The 23,889-nt window shown below is 56.3% G+C and overlaps 1 protein-coding gene and 1 non-coding gene across 7 annotated transcripts in view; one reads left to right on the top strand and one right to left on the bottom strand.

Annotated features, from left to right (window-relative positions):
• Positions 1-148: 148 nt before the first annotated feature.
• Zmiz1 (zinc finger MIZ-type containing 1) overlaps positions 149-23,889 on the bottom strand; it is a 220,742-nt gene continuing 197,001 nt past the window's right edge. For 4 of the 6 annotated variants that reach the window (XM_076835131.1, XM_076835132.1, XM_076835135.1 and 1 more), the window contains 16 exons: positions 23,595-23,812; positions 22,401-22,599; positions 21,202-21,492; positions 18,429-18,611; positions 16,887-16,964; positions 16,089-16,263; positions 15,572-15,713; positions 14,051-14,261; positions 12,740-12,845; positions 12,071-12,231; positions 11,040-11,107; positions 10,665-10,733; positions 10,005-10,249; positions 8,860-9,026; positions 5,280-5,543; positions 149-3,910 (listed from right to left, as the gene is read on the bottom strand). In XM_076835131.1, coding sequence (XP_076691246.1) covers positions 3,803-3,910; positions 5,280-5,543; positions 8,860-9,026; positions 10,005-10,249; positions 10,665-10,733; positions 11,040-11,107; positions 12,071-12,231; positions 12,740-12,845; positions 14,051-14,261; positions 15,572-15,713; positions 16,089-16,263; positions 16,887-16,964; positions 18,429-18,611; positions 21,202-21,492; positions 22,401-22,599; positions 23,595-23,812 — 2,685 coding nt within the window. In that variant the 3' untranslated portion in view covers positions 149-3,802. The remainder of the gene's footprint in view (positions 3,911-5,279; positions 5,544-8,859; positions 9,027-10,004; positions 10,250-10,664; positions 10,734-11,039; positions 11,108-12,070; positions 12,232-12,739; positions 12,846-14,050; positions 14,262-15,571; positions 15,714-16,088; positions 16,264-16,886; positions 16,965-18,428; positions 18,612-21,201; positions 21,493-22,400; positions 22,600-23,594; positions 23,813-23,889) is intronic. The other 2 variants (XM_076835133.1, XM_076835134.1) reach the window with 2 other exon arrangements.
• Trnaa-cgc (transfer RNA alanine (anticodon CGC)) lies at positions 18,152-18,223 on the top strand. The gene has a single exon. It is a non-coding gene; the product is annotated as a tRNA-Ala (tRNA).

Here is a 23,889-nt window from a genome sequence, read left to right as displayed (position 1 = left end):
CCAAAACCTTCATTTTTGTCAATTTATTTAGAAAAAAATTAACATGGGCAAATGAGATACCTCAGTGTTACAACAGAGTATAGAAATGTCTAGCAATAGTCAAATAATTTGATCTTTAAATACAAAATAACCACATGAACACCTAATATACAGGTTTCATCTGAATACATATTTATTAGATAAATATTAGAGGTTGTCACATCATCTAACTACATACAGCTTTGCAAGACTAGAAATCACAATTAGTTTTTCTGACCAGTTGAAAGTATGAAATGATTGCATTGTACATACGATGTTCGGAGACGATGACGGTTTCTGTGGGAGTCACTTCAGGCTGCACGTGTGGGTGTGTTTATGTGTGTACGTGTGAATCACCTGCGATCATGATATCAAAAATTATACAAAGTATGAATTTGGTTACAATTTTCTTCTGAAATCCCCCGTTTCTTTTCATTATTTCCATAGCACCCTAAAAAGTACACAGGTGGCAGGACTAGTAGACTGAAGCTAAATAGTACATGTAGGTAAAATAAAAACAAAACAGAACAAAATGCCTTTCCACACAGGGTCAGAGTATATTACATGAGTGGGACAAAATGTGGAGAACTCACAAACGCTAACAAACAGGATCTAGTTTTTCCACGTTAAGATGGAGTTCCAAGCCTTTTTTTTTTCTTGTTTTGTTTTGTAAAAGAAAAAAGAAAAAAGAAAAAAAACAAACAATACACATTCCGAGAGAAATGAATGCATCTGCTGACGTGTGTCTATTTCTCATTTACATATATACACGTCCCTCGAGTCGCTGCTGCTGACGCTGCCCTGTCTGGACGGGTCAGGCCTGAGGCCTGCTGGGAGCAGGCCTGTAGCTCTCTGGGGGGTGGGGGGGGCGGGTTAGGGCCTCCATTAGGGAGAAAGCATTAGAAGTTTCTTCAAAAATAAAATGGCTACAGGGAACATGATACATGGATAAAGCTTCAAACCAAGAAGATGGGGTGATGGCCCACAGGGGGCTCTTTCCGTCTGCCGGCTGCCTTCCACTCCATCTTTGTGGAGAGGTGGCAGAAACGTGCCTATGGGGTGGGTCGATGCATATCATGGAACCGTGGCTTGCTGAGGCCTGTTGTTTTTTTTTTTTCTTTTTTGATGAGGTTACTTATGGCTCCAAGTTGTCATCTGAAAGGATCAGGGAAATATCTTTCCAGAGCTCAGGCCTGCCTCTGCTTACAGATGTTGCTTTTATGTGCATGGGTCACTACTAAGGGACAGTTCCAGTCCCAGATGTTGTTGCTCCTCCCTCATACCCAAGACAAGCTCCAAAATTACTGTGGGAGGGGGATGTCCCCGGAGGGTGGGCTTCGGGCAGTGCCGTCCACAAGGAAGCTCTTGAATGAACTTGCTGGTGGAGGCTTGCTTGGGAGGGGGCCTAGGAAACCAGCCTGAGGTGTCCAGCCCAGAGATGGCCAGGAGAGGGGCCTGGAGGCCTCGCTGCCTGCACATCTACGGCTTCTCCACTAACGCTGTGGATGGGTCTGTGGGCGGAATCTGGGCATGCAGTGAAAAGGACCAGCAGGGTCCCAGGCCTTGTCAGGGCAAAGGATCATGGCAGGAAGCAGGATCATCTAAGGTAGGCTTCTGTCAGTCTGTCTGAAGGTGAACCTTCCAGATGGTCCAACCTAGACCATGGCCTCCTGCCAGGCCACAGGCCCTGTGCAGGGACAACCACAACACCACCTGGCACGATCTTGTACCCAGAAGCCCACTGGGTATGGCTCTCAACTGTGAACTGCCTAGTCTTCCGACTCCCAGCCTAGCCACCCATTCTATTCGTCCCTCATCTGTACAAATAGCCCTGGTTTCTTTTTTTGTTTGTTTGTTGTTTTTTTTTTTTAAAAAAAAAAGGACTCGAGTTTTTGTTGTTGAGTCAAGGTATTTTAAAAACACCAGCAAAGGCTATAACCAGGTCATGAAAATGTTGAATATTATCAAAGACAATACTAAAATATTCACAAAGATATTTACAAAAGCGATTCTTAAAATAATTGATTTGCATACTGAACAACACACTGTTTGAAAAAACCTCGACAACGGGGACAAAGGAAGAAAAAGGGCGGGGGCGATGGCAGCTTTCCTACAGAAAACCTTGTGCCATTTGGTACGGTGACTGCAAGTCAACAGCTGAGGCCACCTTTCCGGTATAATCTGCAGAAGAGTGCTGGAGACCACCCACCGCCCAGAGGGAGACTGGGAGATTGATGGCAAATGAGGATACCAAGAGTAGACGGGAGGGCAGGCAAGGGCCCTGGGCAGCAGCAAGAAGGGCGCCAAGAATTTATAGCTAGGACCCAGGTGAGGGGACACTCCCGCATCCCCACACGCCACGAGGCTCAGGGGCACAGATCAGCCTGGAACAAAGTGGACATGTGACAAGCTCCCAGGGGACACCTAAGCCAGATGGAGTGAAGCAGTGGAGGAAGACCAGAGGGAGCAGGAGTGTGTGGCGAGCTGCGGGTGGAGGGGGATGCTAAGAGCAGGCTGGCGGCCACACGGACACTCACACCGTGAGTTGCCTGCAGGGCTGTCCAGGTGCACTCAGCGATGGCTGGGCTGGAGCCAGGGGCAGCTTTGAGCGTGGGGAGAGATGCGGGTGCACTGGCCACCTGCTGCCCAGCTCCAGTGCAGGTCTCACCCGAGCCGCCCTTGCACCTGCCCCACCTCTCCACCGGTTACCACTGCTGTCTGGCTGGACAAATGGAACGAGGACACAGAGGGAAGTGGGTGTCCCATGGAACAGTCTTGGAGAGGCGGGAGACGGGCCGCAGGAAGGAACCAGCACACGTGGAGGGAAACTGCTTGCTGTCCAAGTGCAATCCTCCTTTCCTCCAGGTGACTTCAGGACTTTCCATGTGGCCATCTCACATCAGGGAGTAGCTTGGAGCAGAGCTGTAAGTGGCTGCCCTATTTGACTCTGGCTGGTGGCAACCCCACACCCCCCTCCAGGGGCATAATCATTTGGGTTGGGTGCACACATGTGTGCGTGCACTCTCTGCCCTCTGAGGCTGAGGCTGGGCCTTGATCTGAGTCCAAAAGGTTGTGAAACCCTCCAGTGCCTCGTCCTGTCTCCCGGGAGGCCCTGATCTCCTTTCCCACCAGTCCCCAAGCAGGAATGGCAGACCCTCTCAGACACAGAATCTTGTCCTTTTTCTCTGCTTTCTGAGAAAGTTTACAGGGTATCTTGGCTTAGAGGTCAGAGGCCAAAGTGATGACCTTTGGCCTCTGAGATGTTCTCCTTCCCAGAGGTTTGTGCTTTTCTGTGGTGGGTGGTGGTGGGCAGACCATTCTCCCTGCTGCCGACTGTCACTGCTTCTCCAAAGTTTGGGGTTCCCCAGGCCTTTGGGGGCCTTCTCTCAGGCTCCAATCACTTGCAGGAAGCTCTGGGCTGGGAAGCAGGGAGGCAGGGCTACAGTTTAGAAAGTGGAAGAACCCTTGGGGACACTGGAAGGTCATCTGGAGTCAGCACAGACGGAGGGACCTTTAGCCGCCATCAGCACAAGCCTCTTGCTGGGCCGGGCCCCCCTCAGTGGGGGTCATCCCGGGGCCTGCTCTGGGCATGGGCCCCTGCCCAGGGCATTCGGGAGACACGGGCTGCAGACTCACAGGCCTTCCGGGTACACGCTGCTCACCCTCAAGCCTGTGGTCCCTGTGAGGGGCAGCCTGAGGCATGGGCTCCCGGGTGGAAAAGTGTGTGGGACAGATGGGGTAGGAGGCAGAGTGGGGAGGGATGGCCCCAGTGGAGGAGTGGCCTTCAGTTGTTCTCAAAGAGAGATAGGAGGTCATCGTTGCTATTGCTTGGAAGGTCGGGGGGATCCAGATACGAGAGGAGCTCGTCAGGATTTGTGAGTTCCGGCAGGAGCTGGAAAAGAATGAAGTCCAGATGAGGTGTTAACTGGGAGTGGCCCAGGGAGGGAGTGCAGGGATGCCCGCCAGTCTGGCCGTTCCCCTTCCATCTGCCCCCCAAGACCCTAGCCCAAAGAGGGACCCTAGCAGTGTTGAGTGTGGGCCTTCTGGCTGCCCACACACATCCAGGCCACTGGGCCTCATCCATGCTCATTTCAAGCCTAGGGCAGAGGAGCTGGATTGCTGAGACCTGGGCTGGGCTGGGCTGGTCCTTCTCAGGCACATACGTCAGCCCTACACCCTGGGAAGTCCCAGGGCAGGTTACACGGCCGCCCAGCAGAAGCCACGTGTGGCTTTACACGTGAGCACAAGGAGGTGGGCCGTGGGAAGGCCAGTGGTCTCTGCAGTGCTCACCACCCTGGTCCTCTCCCCAGACCTCCTAGAAAAGCCTGTGGCCCACTGTCTCCTACCCTCTACCATGACACCCCCACTGGCCTATGTCTGGGTGAGAACCCAAGATGGCAGCACAGTGAGTCCCACCTACTGCGAAGACTCTGCTGCCCAGTGGGCCCAGGAGGTGGAGGACAAGTGTCACTGAGCAGAGGACAGGCCTCCTCTGGGGAGCGCCGACGTAGAGGTGTAGGCCAGTCACTGGCCCCAGCAACCAAGGCGGGGATGGGAACAGCAAGCGTCCTGCCCCATACCTGCCAGTCCGTCCAACTAGTGCTCAGCCTCAGTCATTCCGTGTCCCACCCTAATTTTCCAAACTGTTTAGGCCTCAAGGTGGGGGACCCCTGAACCTCAGTTGTCCCCTGATAGTGACCCTGATAGTGAAGCTGATCTTCCTGCCCCCCAGCTTCGGTCACCCCACACAGGGGCCTCTTGGAGTGAACGATGGAGCAAGCGGAAGCAGGGAATGGACAACACGTGGACAAGAAAACTGCAAACAGACAAGACCAGCAAGACAGACAGAAGGGCCCTGTCACTCCAGCCCCTCCCGTGCCTCAGGCCAGAGAGGGTGCAGACACAGAAACAGCAAGCTCAACATGGTGGGGAAGTGAAGGGAGGAGGTTGGGAAGAAGGGCAGGGACCCTCCTGTGCTGCCTCCAAAGCCCTGGCCCCAAGGGAACCTGCAAGGACCTGGGTGGAAGGACTGTGGTCAAGGGGACTGTGGGGAGGGGCCAGCGGAGCAGGGGTTCTCAGTGACACTTCCCCCTGGTGGGGCTTCCTGGGTCTGGAGCCAGGACAGACTGGCTGGGGTCCACCCACCGCCCACCCACCTCTTCCACCCGGGGCCTTGAGCCCTCAACACCCACCCCTTCTCTCGGGCAGGTCCCGGTGCCAGGCCTGGCCCCAGGCCAAGGCGCATGGTGACCCCAACTTACATCCAGTGAAGGCTCCGGCATGTCGGACGCTCCCTGCGCGCCGGCCTGACCCTCTAAGGCTGAGGAGGGGTTAAAGGTCAGGTCGCTGTGTGGATGGTTGCTGGGAGCGGCCTGTGGCGGCTGCCGGGGAGGCTGGGAAGGAGGAGGAGGAGGAGGAGCCCCACTGTGATGTAATGGAGGCCCTGACTGGCTGCTGGGGTGTGGTACGTGCAAACCTTGTTGTATGGAGGGATGGGGCTGGTCAGAACTGCCAGCGTGTGGCATCTGTGGAGGAGGAGAGAGCAGGAGAAAGAAAGGTGAGGTGACGAGGAACAGCCACGAGATGCCTGGAGAAAATGAAAACCAAACAAACCAGGGAAATAACAACCCCAAACAAAGCTGCCCCCTCACAAGGCTGAATGGTTGTTGGTGGGAGGGGGCAGAAAAACAAACAAAAACCCTGTCCTCCCCTAAAACTGCCAGCCAGGGAGGCCGTAGAGAGGAAGCAGGGGACCGGGCCTCTCAGGCTGCATGCAGCCCGGAAGGGCTTTGAGATAGGCGCAGATGCTGAGAACAGGCCCAGGCCCGGGCCCCTCCGAACCCCTCGGCCTCCCCACCCCAGACACCGTCACAACAAACAACAGCAAGGGCAGAATGAAGAAGCAAAATGGGCATGTTTCTGGGGAGCGGGGAGGCAAGTGGTGCTGCCGGCAGCGCGGTGCAGGCCCCCAAGGGCCAGGGCAGCAGAGAGCAGACGCAGACACATAGCACGGGGCAGGCGTGCAGCTCAGGCCCGGGGCTGCACCACCCAAGTAGGCCCAGGAAAGGGGCAAGGCTGGGCATGAAGACGATGCACCCTGCCTGCCTCCAAGGATGGAACTCAGCTGTGACATCAAAGGGTAGAGCAAGGTGGGAACTTGGGTGACCAGGGGCATCTCAGCACACTGCTGGGCCCTTCTTCCTGGCCAACCCCCTTGTCAGCAAGTACCAGACACTGAGAAGGCCAGGCACCTCCAGGCCTTGTTGAGCCTGGAGTTGTCTCTAACAGATGTAGGTAATTCTTTAGCAAGCATAAGCACCAAAAAATGGGTTGTCTGCAGATAGGTGGGTAGGTAAGATTGAAACATGTACCCTGCTAGTCTGTCTGTTGTTCCAAGCAGGCCCTCCCTCAGAGTGGAAGGCCTGGGGAAGGCTCTGAATGTTGAGCCCATGCCCTTATCCCCACTCTAAACATCCCCACAGGGCCCGCAGCCCCACTTATGTGCTACCAATTGGAACAGGCAGCCCGGTGACCACGTTTTCTTAGTCTTCTGGGCTCCCTCTTCGTCCCTGGCCCCATCTTCTGGGCCACACAGAAAAGCAGTTCTGAGTTTGCAAACAGTAGTCACGCTACCCCTGGTCTTCCCCAGACCCTAGTTCTTCTTCCTGTTTCTGCTGAGGGCTGTTACCCACTTCTGCTGTGGGCTAGCCCCAGCCCACAGTCCAGGTGGCTTTTCTTCTGGGGATATGGAGCCGCACCCCAATACGACGTGGGACAGCACAGTGCTCTTCCAGCCCCCACCCTGAAAATAGGGGATAACCACACGACCATGGGGTTTGGGGACCTTGGAGAAGCCACATGTGGGATGACTTGAGAAAGAGACTGGAGGAACGGGCCACTACAGCTGTCAATGAGAGGCCAGTGTGGGGACAGATGGTACCTGGATCTTCTGACACAGCCGTTCCCCTTGACCCTGATATGGGTTGGAATATCAGAGCCTGGAGGGCCAGGTGTTCTCTGAGCCCTGCTAATACACCTGTCAACCTTAACCTGGCAAGGGAGAATCCTTGGGCACATCAGCACCTGGTGGGAGCTGTCCAGCCAGTCCTGGCATGCAGTGGGGGGAGGAGGGTGGACTGGCTACCTCTAGTCATGCAGGTGTGCTGGGAGTTGACCTGTGACTGCTCACCCCACCTAGTACAGCTGTGCTTCTGGTCTGCTTGTCTTCTAGTGATAGGCCAGAAACAAAGGAGCATCCCTGGGGGGCTCTGAAGTCAACTCACAGGCTCAGGTCCCCCTGCACAAAATGCCAGTGACAGGAGAGCATATGGCCTTCCCACTGCCATCTCCCAGGGTCAGGACGTGTACGGCTTGGGATGTGTGGTGGGTGTGGAAGTGTGATCTGGGTGTCTCCTGGGTGCAGACTGCTGAAGTCCTGGGAAGCAGAGCCAAGAAAGGAGAGAAGCCCCTAGAAGTTGGAAGCCCCATGCAGAGGAGTTAACATTCAGACTCTCTGAGAATCCAGGAAGCCTCTTGCCCACAGGACAGCCTCTAGCCCATAAGGACAGCCTCTGGCCTTATTAGCAGAGCTAATTCCATGTTAAGCATATGGAATAGCACAAGCCAGAGACCCCTTTCTTGTAGGTTATGTGACAGAAGATCAGAGGACTAGAGTGACCAATTAAATGTAGGTGCCCCCCAACCCTGCTGCCAGGTACTGTTGAGACTCCAGACCTTCTAACTGGCTGGTATGTTCTTTGGCAACTGCCTGTCCTCCCCAAGGTGATTCAGCAGAGTAACTGAGGCCTCGGTCAAGCTACTTAAGCTTTCCAGCTGCAGTTTCTGCAAAACTCTAATCATTCTTCCTCCACTATGGAGGCTCCAGAAATTGTGCTCCATGAACACAAGGCCCCTGTTTTTAGCACTGGGGATTGAATCCAGGGGCCCTGCACATGCTAGGTAAGTGCTCTACCACTGAGCTAATAATTTAATAATTTCCTTTTGAGAGAGGGTCTCACTAAGTTGCCCAGGTTGGCTTTAAATGTGTGATCCTCTGTCCCAGCCTCCTGAATGACTGGAATTAAATGTACGTGCCACCATGTCCAGAGGTCTGTCTTGCTTACAATTGGCACAAGACTGATGAAGAGTAGTTGCTAAACAGAAGAGAATCTGGCACTCTCTAGATGAGAACCCTTGAGGACAGCTGGGTCTCCAACCACTGCTGTCAGGGCTACAGGAAGGGTAGGTCTTGGGTAGCATGGAATCCCTTGCCCCAGAGAGGCTTCCCCAGCTATTTGGGCTGTGTGTCAATCATCGTGAAACAGGATGAGGAGCACAGACTCCCAGGGCAGTCAGATTTCCTAGCACTGTCTTTTGTAATGACACCCTGAAGACTCAGACCCTTGGGGAATAGGTGCCTGGGTTTGGGATCAAATTCTAGGTGGCTGGAATTATGTGCAAAGGGGTGTTGGGAGAGAGAGGGAGGCAGAAGGAAAGAGAAGGAGAGAGAAGTAGGTAGTGGTATGTGTGCACGTGTGTGCGTGATCGCCCAAGTACCCTGTGTATGTAACTAGGAGCCTGGAGCTTCCTCAATTTCCAGAAAATCCAAATTCTAGATGAAACAGTCAAGTCCACGGATGCAGATGAACCATATCAGGCCCCTTACTCCCTTCTGAGCCACCAGGCTCAATTCTTGGTTATCCCCTTTGCCAAGGAAGGAACCAGGGTACCAACATCAGGAAAGTCCCAAGGGGGGCCTTGTCCTAGACAGCTCCAGACAGGCTGGAGTGCGGCCTGAACCACTGGGCAGTGGGGAGGGTTGGGGAAGAAAGAGGTACTCACAGTTTCCTGCATGGGGTGACTGAGGGGTTTCTCGAGGGCAGCCATGTTGTTTGGCATGTCTGGGGGATGGGAGAGCTGGGGGGGCCCGTGCATGAAGTCATTCATGGATGTCCCGCCAGGATTCCCATGGGGGAAGTCGAAATTGCCATGGCCCTGATAGTTGTTGCCTGGGGAAAGAATGAGATGGGGACATGGGGTCACCCAGCGTGGCGGTGGCCACCCCCAGGGAATGGAGAGAGTAAAGGTAAAAGCCAAGTCCTTGCCCCTCAGGAGGCTAGCAAGGCTCCTGCAGCTTTACACTTCTGGGCTGCACAACGGAGCAGCAAAGACACCTCCTCTGGTGGGACAGGGTGTTCTGGGGCATGCGCTGCTCTACTGTGGATGAGAGGCAGAGCTGGAGAAGGGGGACATGGCACAAGGCCAAGTCTGAGTGGTTCCTCCTGATGGCCATATTTCATAATGGGAAGACCAAAGCCCAGAGGTTCTTTTGCCAAGTCCACAAAGCCTCCAAATGTACCAGGCTCAAAGTGACATGAGAGGGGACAGCGGTCCAGCTTCTTCAGTCACCACACCCTTTACCACATAGTGATGGTAGAGCTCAGAGGGTCAGCATGCTGGCACACTGGAGTCCTCAACAAGCCATGGGACATGAACCAGGTGGGTAATGTCTCTGGGCTGCTAATCACCCAGCAGTCCTGGGGACCTAAGATCAGGGATCCTGGTTAGGGAGATGCCACCCTCTGATTTTTGGGGTGGGATATTTTCTGGACCAAGTAGCAAGCAGTAGGGGTGAAGTGTGGTCTGGCCAGCAGGGAGTAAGAACCAGTGATGGTGACCTGGGTAGTCAAAGGCTGGGGATCCAGGTACCCGGACTCTGTCCTGGGAGAGTGGAGAGTTGGAGGGACAGGGACAATAAGAGATGTCACAGAAAAACATAGAAGGGTCTGAGGGAGGCAACAGGAGAGTGGCTCTGAGGCCTTGGGCTTTGGCTGCCCTCCCCTCCAAGTCTAGTGATTTTAGGATTCCTGTTTGGAGGTAGGTCACCTCTGCCTCTTCACCTTCCCCTCTGCACCTGCTGCTATCAGCATAGAACTTCTGTGTCCCACTGGACTTGGGACTCCCCCACCTCGTCTGGCATCACCCACCTTGGCTGCTGTAGTCGTTGGAGTTGGTGCCCCCGGGGGGAGGTGGGAGTGGGTAGGGGGATGGGCCAGGGCCCAGGGCTGCAATCATATCCATGACGTTGGGCATGATCATCTGGCTGGGGCTCATGGTCTTGAACCGCTTAGAAGGGATGCCATCAGGATCGTCCTTAATGTGTAGGTCTGACTTGATGGGCACTGGCCGCCAGCTGCACGTGGGGTCAATGGTGACCTCTTCAAACTCAGAGCTGTGGGAGCAAGGGGATCAGAGCTGAGGCTATGGGGTGCAGAGCCGCCTGTCCCATTTCACCACACTCTGTAAGAACGGAAGCCCGGTGGGGATGTTGACAGCTCTGGGAGATGTGGAGACTGAGGCTAGGGAAACCGAGTGGCTGGCCTAGGGCCTCAAGGCCTGCCACCCAAGGAGCTGCTGTGGGGTACTGCCAGCTTCCTGCCCTGGCTAGTTCTGTTCCCTCAGAACATGTTGGAACATTCATTTGCCCCAGGTCCAGAAATTCCCAAGGTAAAGTTACAGAGAGGTCAGGGATGTGGTCAAGGTTCTGTCTGTCTGACCAGGGACGTGATCTTGCTATCTGCACCCTTCCTCTCCTCCCCGCCCCCAGTCCCCCAATCCTGGCCACAGTCCAGCCAGAGACCACTTACTGTTGAATGGCGTTCAGGATCCCCCACATGTACTGATCCACCTCCAGGCCCTCGAGCAGAGCAGTTTTACTGGAAGAGGAAAGGAGAGCCTTGGCCTTAGCTCTTGGGCTCAAGGAAGTGGGGCACAGCTGCCTGGCCCCACCCGTGCCCACCAAATCCCACCCCTGCTGCTGCTACACAGGAGGCGGCCCTGTGAGAAAGGTTTCTTGCAGAGCCCATGGAACCCGAGCTCCTCTGCTGGGCTTTGGTTCTGTTTCGCTTTTTGGCAGGTGAAAGTGGCTGGAGCCCGGAGAAGGGGGACAGCCAGAGGGAGGGGGCACTTCTTCCCTTTGCAGCCCCGTGGGGGAATTCTCTGCCAGGACAGTCATCACTCACTTGCACACAGGACACCTCCAGGTCCCTCGCTCACAATTCAATTGTAGATAGGACTCCAGGTCAAAGCACTGCAGAAGTGGAGACAGACAACAGACAGACAAATGGTTGAGACGAGGCCTTGTGCACCTTGGGGAGACTTGGAAGACTGCCCTACCAGGGATGAGGACCGGCAGAGGGTGCAGCGAAAGGCCTACCAACTTGTCTGCATGTGAACCAGCCCCTAGTCCCTCTGCCTGGCACCCTTCACACCCCCTCCCCATGCTCCAAATGACCCTACCTCGCACCCTTTGTGATGGCTTCCTGGCCCCACATCCCAGCCAGTTGCCCTGTGAACGCCTCTCAGGGAAGACAAGGGCAGTGTGGACTCTGACCACTCCTCTAGCCCCGCCCAGACACTGAGGACAGCTCTGGTCTCATTCATCCACCCGGCTGGTCAGATAAACAAAGTGACCAGGACATCCATCACACTCAACGTTCTCTCAGAAGGAGGGAGGCTCCTGTTCCCTGGCGCAGCCCTTGGGACCAGCCATGTTTGACCACAGGGTTCCGGGTGACGGCCCAGTACCACTCAGCATGCCCTCATGGGCTGGCTCCTCACCCCTCTTCTGGGAGACCTTGCCTGAGCAGTGCCCACACAATGAATGTCTCTCAGCCTGGACTGTCCACATGCTCCTAGAGCTCTGTCACAGACTACCTGGACTGTGACAATCCCCCATGCCCTCTCCCGAGTGCCGGCTTGAGGCAAGGCCCTGGACGCAGCAGCTCACCAGGCAGAGGCGTCCCTGCTCTCGGGTCCTGGGCCAGCGGTGGTGTCCTGGCAGGATTCCCAGTCAGATCTACCATCTGCTAGGATAAGGACTCTCTGCCCCTGGTCCCGTAGCCCTGGGGACCCAGGCCCTGACTTGGCAGAAAGGGTGCCCCAAGCACAAATGATGGCTGCAGGAGCTAGTGAAGGCAGCTGCTGACGGCACCCTTGGGGGTCAGAGACAGGCCCTGCGGGCCCCTAGCCGCCCCTGCCCGCTCACGCTCACCTGGACGTGTTTGCAGTCGTGGCCGCGGGCAGGCAGCTGGATGCGCCGGAATGTGATGGGGCACTTCAGAGACACCTTGATGGCCGTCTGCTCCACGCCATCCTCCCCGTTGAGGGTGGTGCTGCCCGAGGAGGCAGCCACGCTGCTGAAGTTCCGCTTGACTGTGGGGCGGGAGGCACAGGTGGTGGAGGAGGCCCAGGGGACGGGTCGGCACACACTCCAGAACACACCCTCGGTCCTCCCTGCCCCTCCAGCACTGGAGAATGGAGCTCATTCTTTCAGGGGTCCTGCAGCCCAGCAATGAGGAAGAGCAGCCTCCCAGTGTGACACGTGGGCGTGCTCATGCCCAAGGCAGGGACCTGTAGCTCCCTAGTCTCTTCAGAAAAGGATCGGCCTTGGCTAGCCACGGGGGACTTTCTGCAAACCGTCTGGCACTTCTCTGATTTACTGGGTCAGCAAAAAAAAAAAAAAAAAAAAGCCCCTCAGGCGCCTTGGCACTTGATTCTGGAGTATGGAAACGGAAACGGACGATGGCGCAAGGTGGCAGCGAGCAATACCAGAGGAGGAGGGGCCGTCTACACCCCCCTGCCTGGGGCTCTCCCCAGGACAGGACCCCCTCCCAGGCCCAGCCGCAGGCTGTCACTCCTGTGCCACCCAACACCCACTCACTTTTCGTGATGCAGTGCTCTGCAGGTAGGAGGCGCTTTTTGAGGAGGCCTTGCAGCACGGAGCGCACAGAAGGCCGGTGCACCAGCTGCAGCACGAAGAGGTGGGACTGCAGGAGAAAGCAGGAAGCCCGCTCATTCCCCGCCACTGTCCCCAGCCCTGCCCCACCCGTAGCTTCTACAGCCTCTGTTGCCAAGGCCCAGACTTTTGAGATCTCGCGGTATTGCATCTCTAGGAGAGGGTCCCCCAGGACCAGCGACAGAGCCCAAGAATAGTCAGTGTATTCTGGGACTTGCAAGTCTGGGGCCTGAGGCTGGGGTCACCACTCTTATGGCTATCTCTTTTCCATGTCGACAAGGTGGAAGAACTTACGGGACACATGGCATCGGGAATGGAACCCAGCTGGCTTCCTACCCACCCCGACCCCGTACTGCTCCCATCCTGCATCTTCAGCCCTTCCTGTCCCAGGGCGATGGGCCTTCCCCCCTCCAGGCCACCGTCCAGGACTGTCCACCCAGCCTCCTCACACTGAGAGGAATGTCCTTGCCTAGCTCCCCTAGTCCTGTGACTCCCAGCTCTGTGGCCTCAGTGCTCCTGTGCTCGCAAGCGCAGAACCAGAGCCTCTCTTCTCCTGGGTCCCCAGGGAGACCAGGAAAGCAGCGCATGTGATTCACCCCATGCAAGCTGCCCCAGTACACCCCGTGTGCCTGCCCCGATCTCTGGGACAGCATGGCTCAGTCATGGTCCCAGATCAATGACTCCTAGGCTGGAAGGACAAGTGCTCACAAGTGTGACACACATCCCTCCATGACAACAGGGATGGTGGAGAAGGACAGTTAACTCTGGACTTAGTGAAGGTGGGTCTGGGGGAAAAGGTGGTTAGAATATGAAACTCTCAGAGACAGATGAGGTGAGTGCAGGCCCTGGCTTTGAGGGATGCACCAGACTTCACAGAAGAGGGGTGCAGGTGGCCAGGGGAACCTGAGGAGTAAAGTGGGGATACGTGGACAGAGTGGAGTATAAAAGGGGAAGAGGCTGGGGCTGGGGTTGTGGCTCAGCCATAGAGCGCTTGCCTAGCAAGTGCAAAGCCCTGGGTTCAATCCTCAGCACCACATAAAAATAAATAAATAAAATATTGGGTCTAACTACAGCTAAAAAATAAATATTAAAAAAAAAGGAGGGGGGAGGCTGAGTCTGAGATCAGAGCACAGTGGCTTCAATCACTCTGACAGCTGTGGGGTGGGGAACAGCAACCCAGGACGTAGCTGGAGGGGACCCGGGGATCCCCTGCGCCCCACCCCGCCGCACACTCACACAGCAGCAGGCGGTGACGGTGATCTGGATGGTGTTGCGGCCCGGCTGGCACACGTGCTTGAGGTGCAGCGGCTTGTGTGAGGTCTTGTTGTCCCCACGCTCGATGGTGAGGGGCGTGGCGTTGACACTGACCTGCACCGAGGCGGGCCAGTTGGTGTTCATCTGCCGGTCCTCGTGGTGGTAGCACTTGAACTGCAGTTCCAGGTCGGACCTGGGGGCAGGGCTCAGGTCAGCTCTGTGGGGCACCCTGGTGCCTCCAAACTACCATCATCCCTGAGCCCTGCAGGATCTGACCCCGGCTGCTGCCTGTTTCCCTGCCTGACCACCTTCCCGCTCATCCTGGAGATCCTGCCTCCAGTCAAAACCCACCCCCGCTGAGGCCTACCATTCCCACATACCACCGGCACTCCGTCCACGCTCGCAGCTCTGGCTACTAGCTACCTAGTCCCTGCTCCCTAAAAGGGTGACTCCCAATACCTCACAACAAAGACAGAGGGCCTAAAGGACAGATGCTATTGACAGTTACACCCATCTCCAGGCCAATCGGGGGAGCAGCCTTCCACACGGGGCTCCCGGGTACGAAGTATGGGTCACCAGGGCCCACCTAGGTCTGTCCATGGGTGGGAAGTCTTGGCCCCCCAGAACGAGTATCCCAGCTCCTGTGTCCTGAATGCCCACACACTCACACAATAGCAAGGTGTGTAAGTCTATGAGTGAGTGTGGAAGTGTGCAAGTCTATGAGTGTAGAAGTGTGCATGTGCCCAGAGCAGAGACCCTTCTCCAGCCCTCAGGATGCTCACTGGGCAGCCGTCTAGACCCAGGAAGGGGGAGGCAGCATGAGGGAGTCGTACCTGAGGATGAAGGACCCAGGGGTAGGGGGTACAGGCTGGTTCTGGCATCCAGAGACCCAGACCCAAGTTCTCAGGGCTCTGCGACTTGCTAGCCCTGAGAACTCCCACCCTTTAAAGCACTTCTTTAGCCTCATTTCCTCAGCTGCCAAAGGGGAAAGCAATGTCACCACCCAAGATCACAGCAGGCCGTGAACACCGGGCCTGGCCCAGGAGGGGGCGCCTAGACCCCATACTTGAGTTCCCCATGTGAGTGGCAGACCTTCCCAGTGGTCAGCCCCTTGCCCAGCCTCCCGTCAGTTCCAGCCTCATCTCTACATTTGAGGGTCTGGCCACGTGAGCCAAGTTCAAATTCTTGACTGCTTTTTCCCTCTTGCCAACTCAGGGCCTCACCCGGGACAGCCTCCTTCTCAGCCACCTTTGCAGGTGGGCAGTCTCCCCCACACTCAGGACCTGGGTAAGTGATAGCTGCTTCCAGCCCCTGGGCCACTGTGAGTGTCCCAGGACCTCCCCAGAGCCTCACACAAGGCAGGGCCCAGCCAATGATGATGAACAGGCGAAGGTGGCAGGAAGCTGCTGCTACCACCCGTGCAAGGTCACACAGGGCCAGGGGTAGTCTGTGGCACTGTGGGAGCTCCCCCGTCCCAACTGGGCTGCGCCCCGCTACACTCACCTCCACATGAGCGTCTGGTGAACCGTGGGCCGCAGGTGAAACACGTGGTTGCTGACAGCCAGGTTGTGCTCCAGGCGGAAGGGCTCCAGCACTACGCCATCCCGCACAGGGAACGTGAGCCGCAGCTCGTCATTGTGGTTGGCTGGGCAGGGACAGGGGCCAGATGAGCCACAGGCTGCCACGGGAACAGTGGCATAGGCTCTGGGGCCTTGGGTGGGACTCACCCCTGTGAAACCGCCTGGGTTGCTAGCTCAGAGGAACTTGGGGCTGGGCCGTGGAACTCCAGAAGCTAGACTGTGACACCAGGGAACCAGGGAGCCCACCTGTGCCCTCCCATGTATCCTGTCTTCTCCCCTGGGCCTCCCTGCTCCGGAATTTTAGGCTCCTCCTCCTGGCCTCCTCCCCAGCCTTTGGCCACCCAGGTGGGTGTGCAGCCCAACTTCTAAGCCCCCTACTCCTGGCCCATTGGGGAGCTCCCAGGTAAAAATGACTGGAGAGGAGACTGCGGGGCCCTCACCTGGGGGTGGCGGCAGAGCGCTCATATTTGGCTTGATGTCAGGTGGGAAGGGCGGTTTAACATCTTGACTGGGGGACAGGTAGGGAGGGATGCTGCTCCCAGGGGTCATGGGGGGCGTGGGGTTCCCTGGAACGGGCGAGTGTGGGTAATTTGCCACAGGAACTGGCCTGGGAGGCTGGAAAGAAGAGAAACCACAAGTAAGATATGGGGTCACAGGGAAGGAAAAGACCTGGCTGTGGACACAGCCTCATATTCTCCAGGCCCCGTGAGGGTGACCACTCCCCCCAGTGGAGGAGTCTCCCAGGAAACCACTGTCTCCTATGGACTCGGCTCTCCCTGGAAGAGTACACCCCACCCTTCATCTGATCTCACACCATGAGCTGCTTCAGTGCCAGGAGAATGCAGATTTCCACACCCATTTGACAAATGGGGTTCACTGAGGCTCACGGTAACAGGGAACTTGTCTAATCGACCCTGGGAGGGAGGAGAGCTGGGAGCAGCCAGGCCGCCTCCCCATATCACGACTTGAGGCCACATCCCCCAGCCCCAACCCATGGAGGTCCCCGTCCCCAGGAGCCTTCTCCTCTCAGTCCTCGCCTTGTTCCCTCTCAGACCCACAATCCTCCTCGGCTCACCCACATAGAACTGTGGGCATCTGGGCCCCAAAGCAGATGACCAGGAGGTGTATCCCCCACCCATGGACACTGCCATCCAGAGAGGCTGGGCAGGCACAGCGAGGACCTCTGGATCCTCCTGCTGCCCGGGGGTGAGAGGTCTGAAGACTCAATGGGAACATACCCTGTTGACATTCCCTTGGCTGTAGTTACTGTAGCTGCTCCCGGAGAAGGTGTTATTTTGTCCATTAAACTGTTCTGGCTGTTAAAACAAGAGAAGCAATGGTAGGAGCGGAGCGGGAGGCAGGGGCGCCCTCCCTTCTGACGGCGCTGGAGACTGCCTGGAGAACAAGGGGATGCTGAGGAGGCTCTGCCTGGGCGGGAAGGAGGGCGGAGCAGGGTGTCCCCCAGGGACCGTGTTCTGCCCCCTCCATCCATAGTGACTAATTTAGCAAAAGAGCCCAGCAAAATAGCAACACCAGCGCTGCTGAAGTCAGAGCAAAAATGGTAAACCCACGTGGCAGATGGCCGCGTACGCTGGCACGGTTCTTTGGCAAGTAAATGCAAAATAGTGACGTCTTCTTCACGCCTGAGAATGTATTTTATAAAAATCCGGAAGGAAAAGTCTGGATGCCTGAAGAGGTTTATCATAGTATTATTTCAAAAGTGAAAAATCAGAAATAACACAAACATCCAACAGAGGGAGAGAGTAGTAAATCAGGGTGAAATTGTTGGAGTATTAGGCAACTGTGAAAAGTAAGAATGAGCCAGGCGCGATGGCACATGCTTGTAATCCTAGCAGCTTGGGAGGCTGAGGCAGGAGGATTACAAGTTCAAGGCGAGCCTCAGCAACTTAGTGAGGCCCTAAGCAATGCAGCAAAACTATCTCAATCTAAAATATAAAAAGGGCTGGGTTATGGCTCTGTGTTTAAGCATCCCTAAGTTCCAACCCTGGTACCAAAACAAAAAAAAAAAAAAAAAAAAACAAAAAAAAAAAAAAAAAAAGTGAGAGTAACAGAGACACTATAGCAATAGGTAGTATGCTTATTAACCCAGATTAGGTTAAAAAAAAGATAGAAAATTATAGGTATAGCTGGGAACAGTGGCTTATGTCTGTAATCCCAGCTACTTGGGAGGCTGAGGCAGAAGGTCACAAGTGTGAGACCCTGACTCGAAATAAAAAATAAGGGCTGGGAATGTAGCTCAAGGGTAGAGCACTTGCCAAGTATGTGTGGGGCCCTGGGTTCAACCCCCAGTAACAAGAAACAAAAAGATCACAGCTGTAATAAGAGTTTTACAATGTGTTGGTTTAGAATAAATTGTTAATATAGTCAGAGTATCTAGTTTTCTTTTGAAAAAGGCATTTCCTTATTATCTTGTGTGTACCATTTATGAGCAGAAAAGCCATCATCTAAACCCATAAGAACAGACACCAAGGGGCTGGAGACCGTGTTGGTAGCTCAGTTGGTAGAGTGCTTGCCTCGCATGCACAAGGCCCTGGGTTCAATCCCCAGCAACACACACAAAAGAACAGGAGCCGAGAGAGGCCAGTCTGACTTCCTGGCCACAGAAACAGCTCTGAGCATGCCCAGAAAACCAGAACCGCCCCCACCCTGCCCTCTGGTGTTTTGGGGGGACTCCTGCAGCCCTAGAATGTCACCAGTGAGGTTGAGGATATGAATATTGTTAGGAGGGCAGTGAGGTGCCCGGAAGTGGTGGGACTCACCTTGTAATACTGCCCCATGTTGACCGTGGGGGGCGGGTACTGCCCGGTGCTGGGCTGGCTCGGCATCCTTTGCCCAGGGTAGTTGGGAGAGGTGAGTGGCCGTGGGGGGTTGGGGGTGGGGTACTGGCCTGGCTGGGTGGGGAACTGGCTGTTTGGTCCGTATTGCTGGTTTCCATAGTTGGGCTGTGGTGGCAGGAAAAGGAGAGGGGAGAGGTCACCAGTGTTTTGTAGCCAAGCTGCTCACTCCAATGCCGGGACCAGGCCTACCTCCCAACCACGGACCCTGCTGTCCTTCTACCCTGAAGTGGCCCGCCTGGTAGAGAGGAAAGGCTGAACCCAACGATGCCGAGTCCCTTCTTGCCTCGACACCTGGGGACATTACACTCTGTCTGTCCAACTCATGGGACACCTCTCCATATGGTCATTTGTCCTGAGGCACATGCCCTTGGGACTCTTGGGCCACTTCCCGAGCTTCTCAGTCCTGCCATTTTGAGGAGGCTCTTTCTAAAGTCCCCCTCTGTGTCTCTCCTAGTGTTTGCTAGAGGTCCATGTTCCCCAGGGTGCACCTGAATGTGACAGGGAAATGCAAGCCTCAGAACGCTCTTCCAGAAAGCTGACACCCCCAGTTATTCTGAGGCCGGGTCTGGGTAGCACTGTCCCTGAACCCCACACTGAGCAGAACACACACACGTTCAGTTCCAGGCCGTCACCAATCAGTCGTCCATGCAGAGCCTGGGAGACCTCTCCAGGAAAGGGACAAGATAACCTCTCCCTGGAGAAGCAATTTAGAGAAGATTCAGCGCCACTCTCCAAGTCCAGAGTCAGGTGATGCTCAGGCCCACCTACAGCCCAGACCCCCAGAAAATGACCTCCTGTGGAGTCGCTGGTTTCTTCTTCTTCCTCCTCTGTTGATATCCTTGTCTAAGTGGCTCTCCAGTCCTCTTGGCTTAGAGATCCAGTTGGTGACCATGCCCAGTGCCTGGCAGGAAGCAGGAGCTCAACCAACACTCGCTCACCAAATGAATGAAGGGCTTGGGGCACACACGAGTGGTCAGCGCTGAAGAACCTTCCATGATGCACACTGGCAGGACCTGGTGGCTGCTCTGTGAAACTGTGACCCTCCTTGCTGCAGATGTGGACCTGGATGGCACCTGTCCTCATCTGGGACCAGATGACCTGACTCCAGCCCGCCCTAAGGCTGATCATTCAAATGTGGAGGCGCCACGGTGAGGTGGGGGCAACCTTCCCACAGGGGTCAGGCCAAACAGGTGGGAGCACCCAGCACTGCAATCCAGGACCAGGCAGCTTGTAACTGGGGACAGCAGTGTTCCACGAGGATGACAACTTCTTCAGGAAAGCTAAGCAGGAACTCTTGGGGTGTTCTCCCGGGGCAGGCATCGGTGCAGGTGCGGGCTTAGCATTAATGACCAGGGCTCTGCAGTAGCCATGTTTGAGATTACCTGCCTTATGCTGGCTGCCCAAGGTTCAGCTCACTGAAGCAACCCCAGGACAGCCAGTGGGGATACTGCAAGTGTCAGCACAGGGGGGCTGAGAAGAGAGCTCAGAAATAGCAGGGGCTCTGCGCTGGGAGTGAGGCCAGCCAAGGCCTGGGAGGGGGTCCATGGTCCTTTGTTGGCCCCTCCCTGAACCAAGGGATCAAGCCTTGACCCAGCCTCCTGGATGTTTGAGGATGGCTCCCAACCTTTGAACGGCTCCCCTTTGATCACAGGACACCTCCGCTGGTGCCAAGTCACCCAGCTTGTGCTAGAGGAGATGCTGAGGGGGCTGCACAGACGTTCAAGCACCTTGTGCTCTTTGGAATTGAAACTCACTGCAAGCCCGACCTGAAGGCCACAGCAGGGAACCAGGCAGGAGGAGGAAGCTCTAGAAGAAGCTGCAGAGGTGAACGAATGGGTAGGCTTCACGAGCATTCAGGACTCTGGAGTCCCAGTGTCTCCTGCAGGTGAACTAAATCCTTACGTGGTACCAAGATGGGCCAGTGGCTACCAATTTGTTCTCCCGTGTCACTGGGGGTCTGGTAAGACTCCCTTTCTCTGGCCTCCTGTGGAGTTCTGTACCGCCTGCTGTGTTCCTTTATGGGTTCCGGTTTAAGTCGTTTCTTTCCTGCTTTAGTCTTGGGTTCCTGAGGCAGGAGGTGTGGGTTTTGCTTCCTTGAGTCTTCCCCAGCACCTCCCCTTAGCTGACTGTGTGCCCAAGAGCCAGCCACTGCCCCTAGCATGGCTGACGCTGATGGAGATGTGTCCCAGTACTGTGCAGCTGCCTGCCAATCACTGATATCTCTCTCTCTCACACACACACACATTTAAAGGGCATTGTCTCAGCTCTTGCTCTTAGGGGGGAGCCGGGAAGCCCTCGTGTGGATGTGAACCCCTGTTCTTCACGCAGTCACCCAGGCAGCATCTTAAGGCAGGACAGAGAGAGTAGCAGCAGTGGCTACTGGTTACTAAGAAGGACTTCTTGTACATCAGCCAGGAACCCAGGCAGCCTAGTAGGTGAACTGGACTGTAGGTGCTTTTACAAATGAAGAAACGGTGGCTCAGGGAGGGGGCCTGACTTGCTCAAGGACTTCTGGGTGGGAAGCAGCAGAACCAGGTCTCAGCCCCAGGCGCCCCAGCTCACAGAGTCCTGCTGCGTGGCCCAGGTTTTCTGCTGGTCCAACTGTGCCCTTTCCACGGTAGCACCCACAGCCCTGGCACCTTCAAGCCCAGACCTCCCACTGCCCTCTGCACCCCCGCAAGCTGCCACAACTCACCTCTCCGGGGTATGGCCTCTTTATGCTCTGAATGGGAAGGGACTGGGGCCGGGGGCCTGGGTAGGTCTGCTGGGGCATCCGCTGCCCGTGTGTGCCAAAGGGGCTGATGCCGGGCGGCCGGGGCTGGTTCATGCCCATGGGAGGGCCGCTCATCCCCGAGGGTGTCATGCCAGCCGCCATGCTGGCAGGGTTCATGCTGCCCCCCATGGAGGCAGGCCCCCGAGGCCCGGGCTGGTTCATGAATTGGCTGTTATACGCCTGGGTGGGACCCATCTGGAAAGAGGAACAGACCTTCAACGGGAGAAGAAGAAGAAAAAAAAAAGAATAAAATGCCACATGCATTGAAAGTGCAGGGAAGAAGGGGGGTTAGGGGAGGGAGCACTTTCCTGTGTGGCTGCTGCTGGAGACCAGGCCCCAAGGGACCCCGTCCTCTTGGGCTCACTGCTGTCCTCTGCAGGCCGCACAGGGAAGATGCAGCTCCAGGGTGTTATGGAGTGGGGTGGGGAGCAGTCACTCCAATGCACAGGCAGCATTTCCAGGGAAGCAGGCAGGGGACGGGGAAGAGTGTGCAGGGTGAGGAGGGACATGGGGAGTGGCACTGGAGGGTGGAGGCAGATGAGGATGGAGGCTGAAGCCTCATTCCTGGAAGTTCTGGTCCTTGGGTAATGGAGACACACCCTCCGTCCACAAGGTCTGACTCAGTTCCAGTTTTCACTTCTGCTATGTGGTCCCCACCTCCACACCTCCTGTCCTGCACTGCTACGGGGTCCTCCTGCTCACACTCCAGGGCCTTCCTGAACTGGCACAGGTAGCAGATGCACCAGCGGGAATACCCAGGGCCCCGCCCCAGCCTCAAATGTGTGCTGGGAGACGGGTTGGTAACAGGACTATCTGTCGACACTAAGCCCACTCTTCGGTAAACAGGGGGGCCAGACAGCAATACAGAACCTCTTTCCTCGTATGCAGACACACCAGCCCACACCGAACACACGCAAGCTCCCAGATACCCGCACCGAACCCAACCAGGCTGCCACACTCACATCCGAACACACAGTCTCTGTGTGCTTCAGAGAACACCTGGCACACCCTGGCACCATCGGCTCTCCAGCACACACAGCCCCACAAGCATCTGCACTCTGACTGACTTCCCAGGCTGTCTGTCCGGGCGAGGCTGGGGCAGGATGAGCGGGAACCCTTACCGGTCCATACTGGTTAATGTCCTTGTTCTGCGTCTCCTGCAATGCTGCCACAGTGGCCGTGGCCGTGGCCGTGGCAGTGGCTGCTGCTGCTGCTACTGCAGCTGCTGCAGCAGCAGCTGCCGGCTGAGTGAAATCAGCAGGTGGCCTGGTGTGCGGAGGGATGCCCATGCCGCCAGGGGCACTGGGACCCCCAGGGTAACTGCAGGGAGGAGAAGGATGGAAGAGTCAGACACTGCCTGCGCCTAAAGATGAACTCAGGACTAATCTGGGGCTGGGGGTGGGTGGGGATGGGGCTATCCCGGGGCCTTGGACTCCAGCTGTTGGGTGTATGAGGCACTCAGAGGCAGAGACCAGAGGGAACAAGGGACTCCTGAGGTTGGCAGCCATTGGTGCCACTCAGAGATGACCAGTCCCTATGCCTGGAGCCCTGGCTCTTGTGACAGCCTCACCACATGCTCTTGGTAGCCTGGTCAGCTGTCCTCTAGGGGTCGCTGGGCCCCAGCAAGCCTGAGCAACTTGCCTAAGGCACTCAGGCACTGAGAGCAGAGCAGATGCAGCGTCAGGTGCACATGACAACTGAGTTTAACCAGCAGGCTGTACTGCTCTGCCAGCCCCAGGCCAGAAACCCAGCAGGGCTGAGGTCTGTACAGGAGCCAGGGAGGGTTAAAGCCGAGGTGGGGGTTTTGCTAGGGTAGGGTGGGCACCTCCGCTTGTCTGCGTCTGCCCTGTCTCACATCCCTGGAACTCCTTCCTGGGGTTCCCTGCTTCCTTCACAGACTAGCAAGACACAGTCGCTTTTCCTTGGTTGCTTAACAAGTCTGGGCAAGTGGGAGAGCCCTTTCTAGCTGTTCTGCAGCTCTCCTGGTTCAGCTCTCTCGATGGCTTCCAATTGATAAAGATATGAGGCAGAGAAGAGTCACCGGGAGGAGTGAGAACCTAGTAGCCCTCCACTCCTGCAGGCCCGAGAGCGTGCCCCTCAGAGATGACCAGTCCCTATGCCAGGACACAACCCAGCTGCCGCAGCACTGAATCTGCAGGCCAGCCCGGACAACTGAGGGGACGGCCAGAAATGAGACAAGGGACAGCCCCTGCCCAAGCTTCTCAGGCTAGGAAGCATGACACTGGGAATTCAACTGGACCCTCGCATGTAGATAGAGGGTGAACATACGGCCAAGCTCCCTGCTGCCTGCTCACCTGGCCCCGAAGCCCCCGCTGCCGGGGTAGTTGGGTCGGCCATACACACTCTGCTGGATGTAGGGCTGGGCGGGGCCGGCCTTGGCCGAGAACTGCTGCTGCTGCCCAGCGAACTGCGGGGAGTTGAGGCCGGGGTTGCTGGTGGTCATGCCCGACGCCATGGGGTTGCCGCCTGGATTCATAGGGTTGTTGGCATTGGCCATAGGGTTCCCAAGGACCTGTGAGCAGAGAGAGTGGTTATCCCCAAAACTGGTACCCAAGGTGGCATGGAGACAAAAATGGAGAAACGGAGAAG

Source organism: Callospermophilus lateralis, chromosome 15, assembly GCF_048772815.1.
Source record: "Callospermophilus lateralis isolate mCalLat2 chromosome 15, mCalLat2.hap1, whole genome shotgun sequence".
Classification (NCBI taxonomy): domain Eukaryota; kingdom Metazoa; phylum Chordata; class Mammalia; order Rodentia; family Sciuridae; genus Callospermophilus; species Callospermophilus lateralis.
The sequence above is the reverse complement of the archived record's forward strand: the minus strand, read 5'-3'. Positions and strand labels throughout refer to the sequence as shown.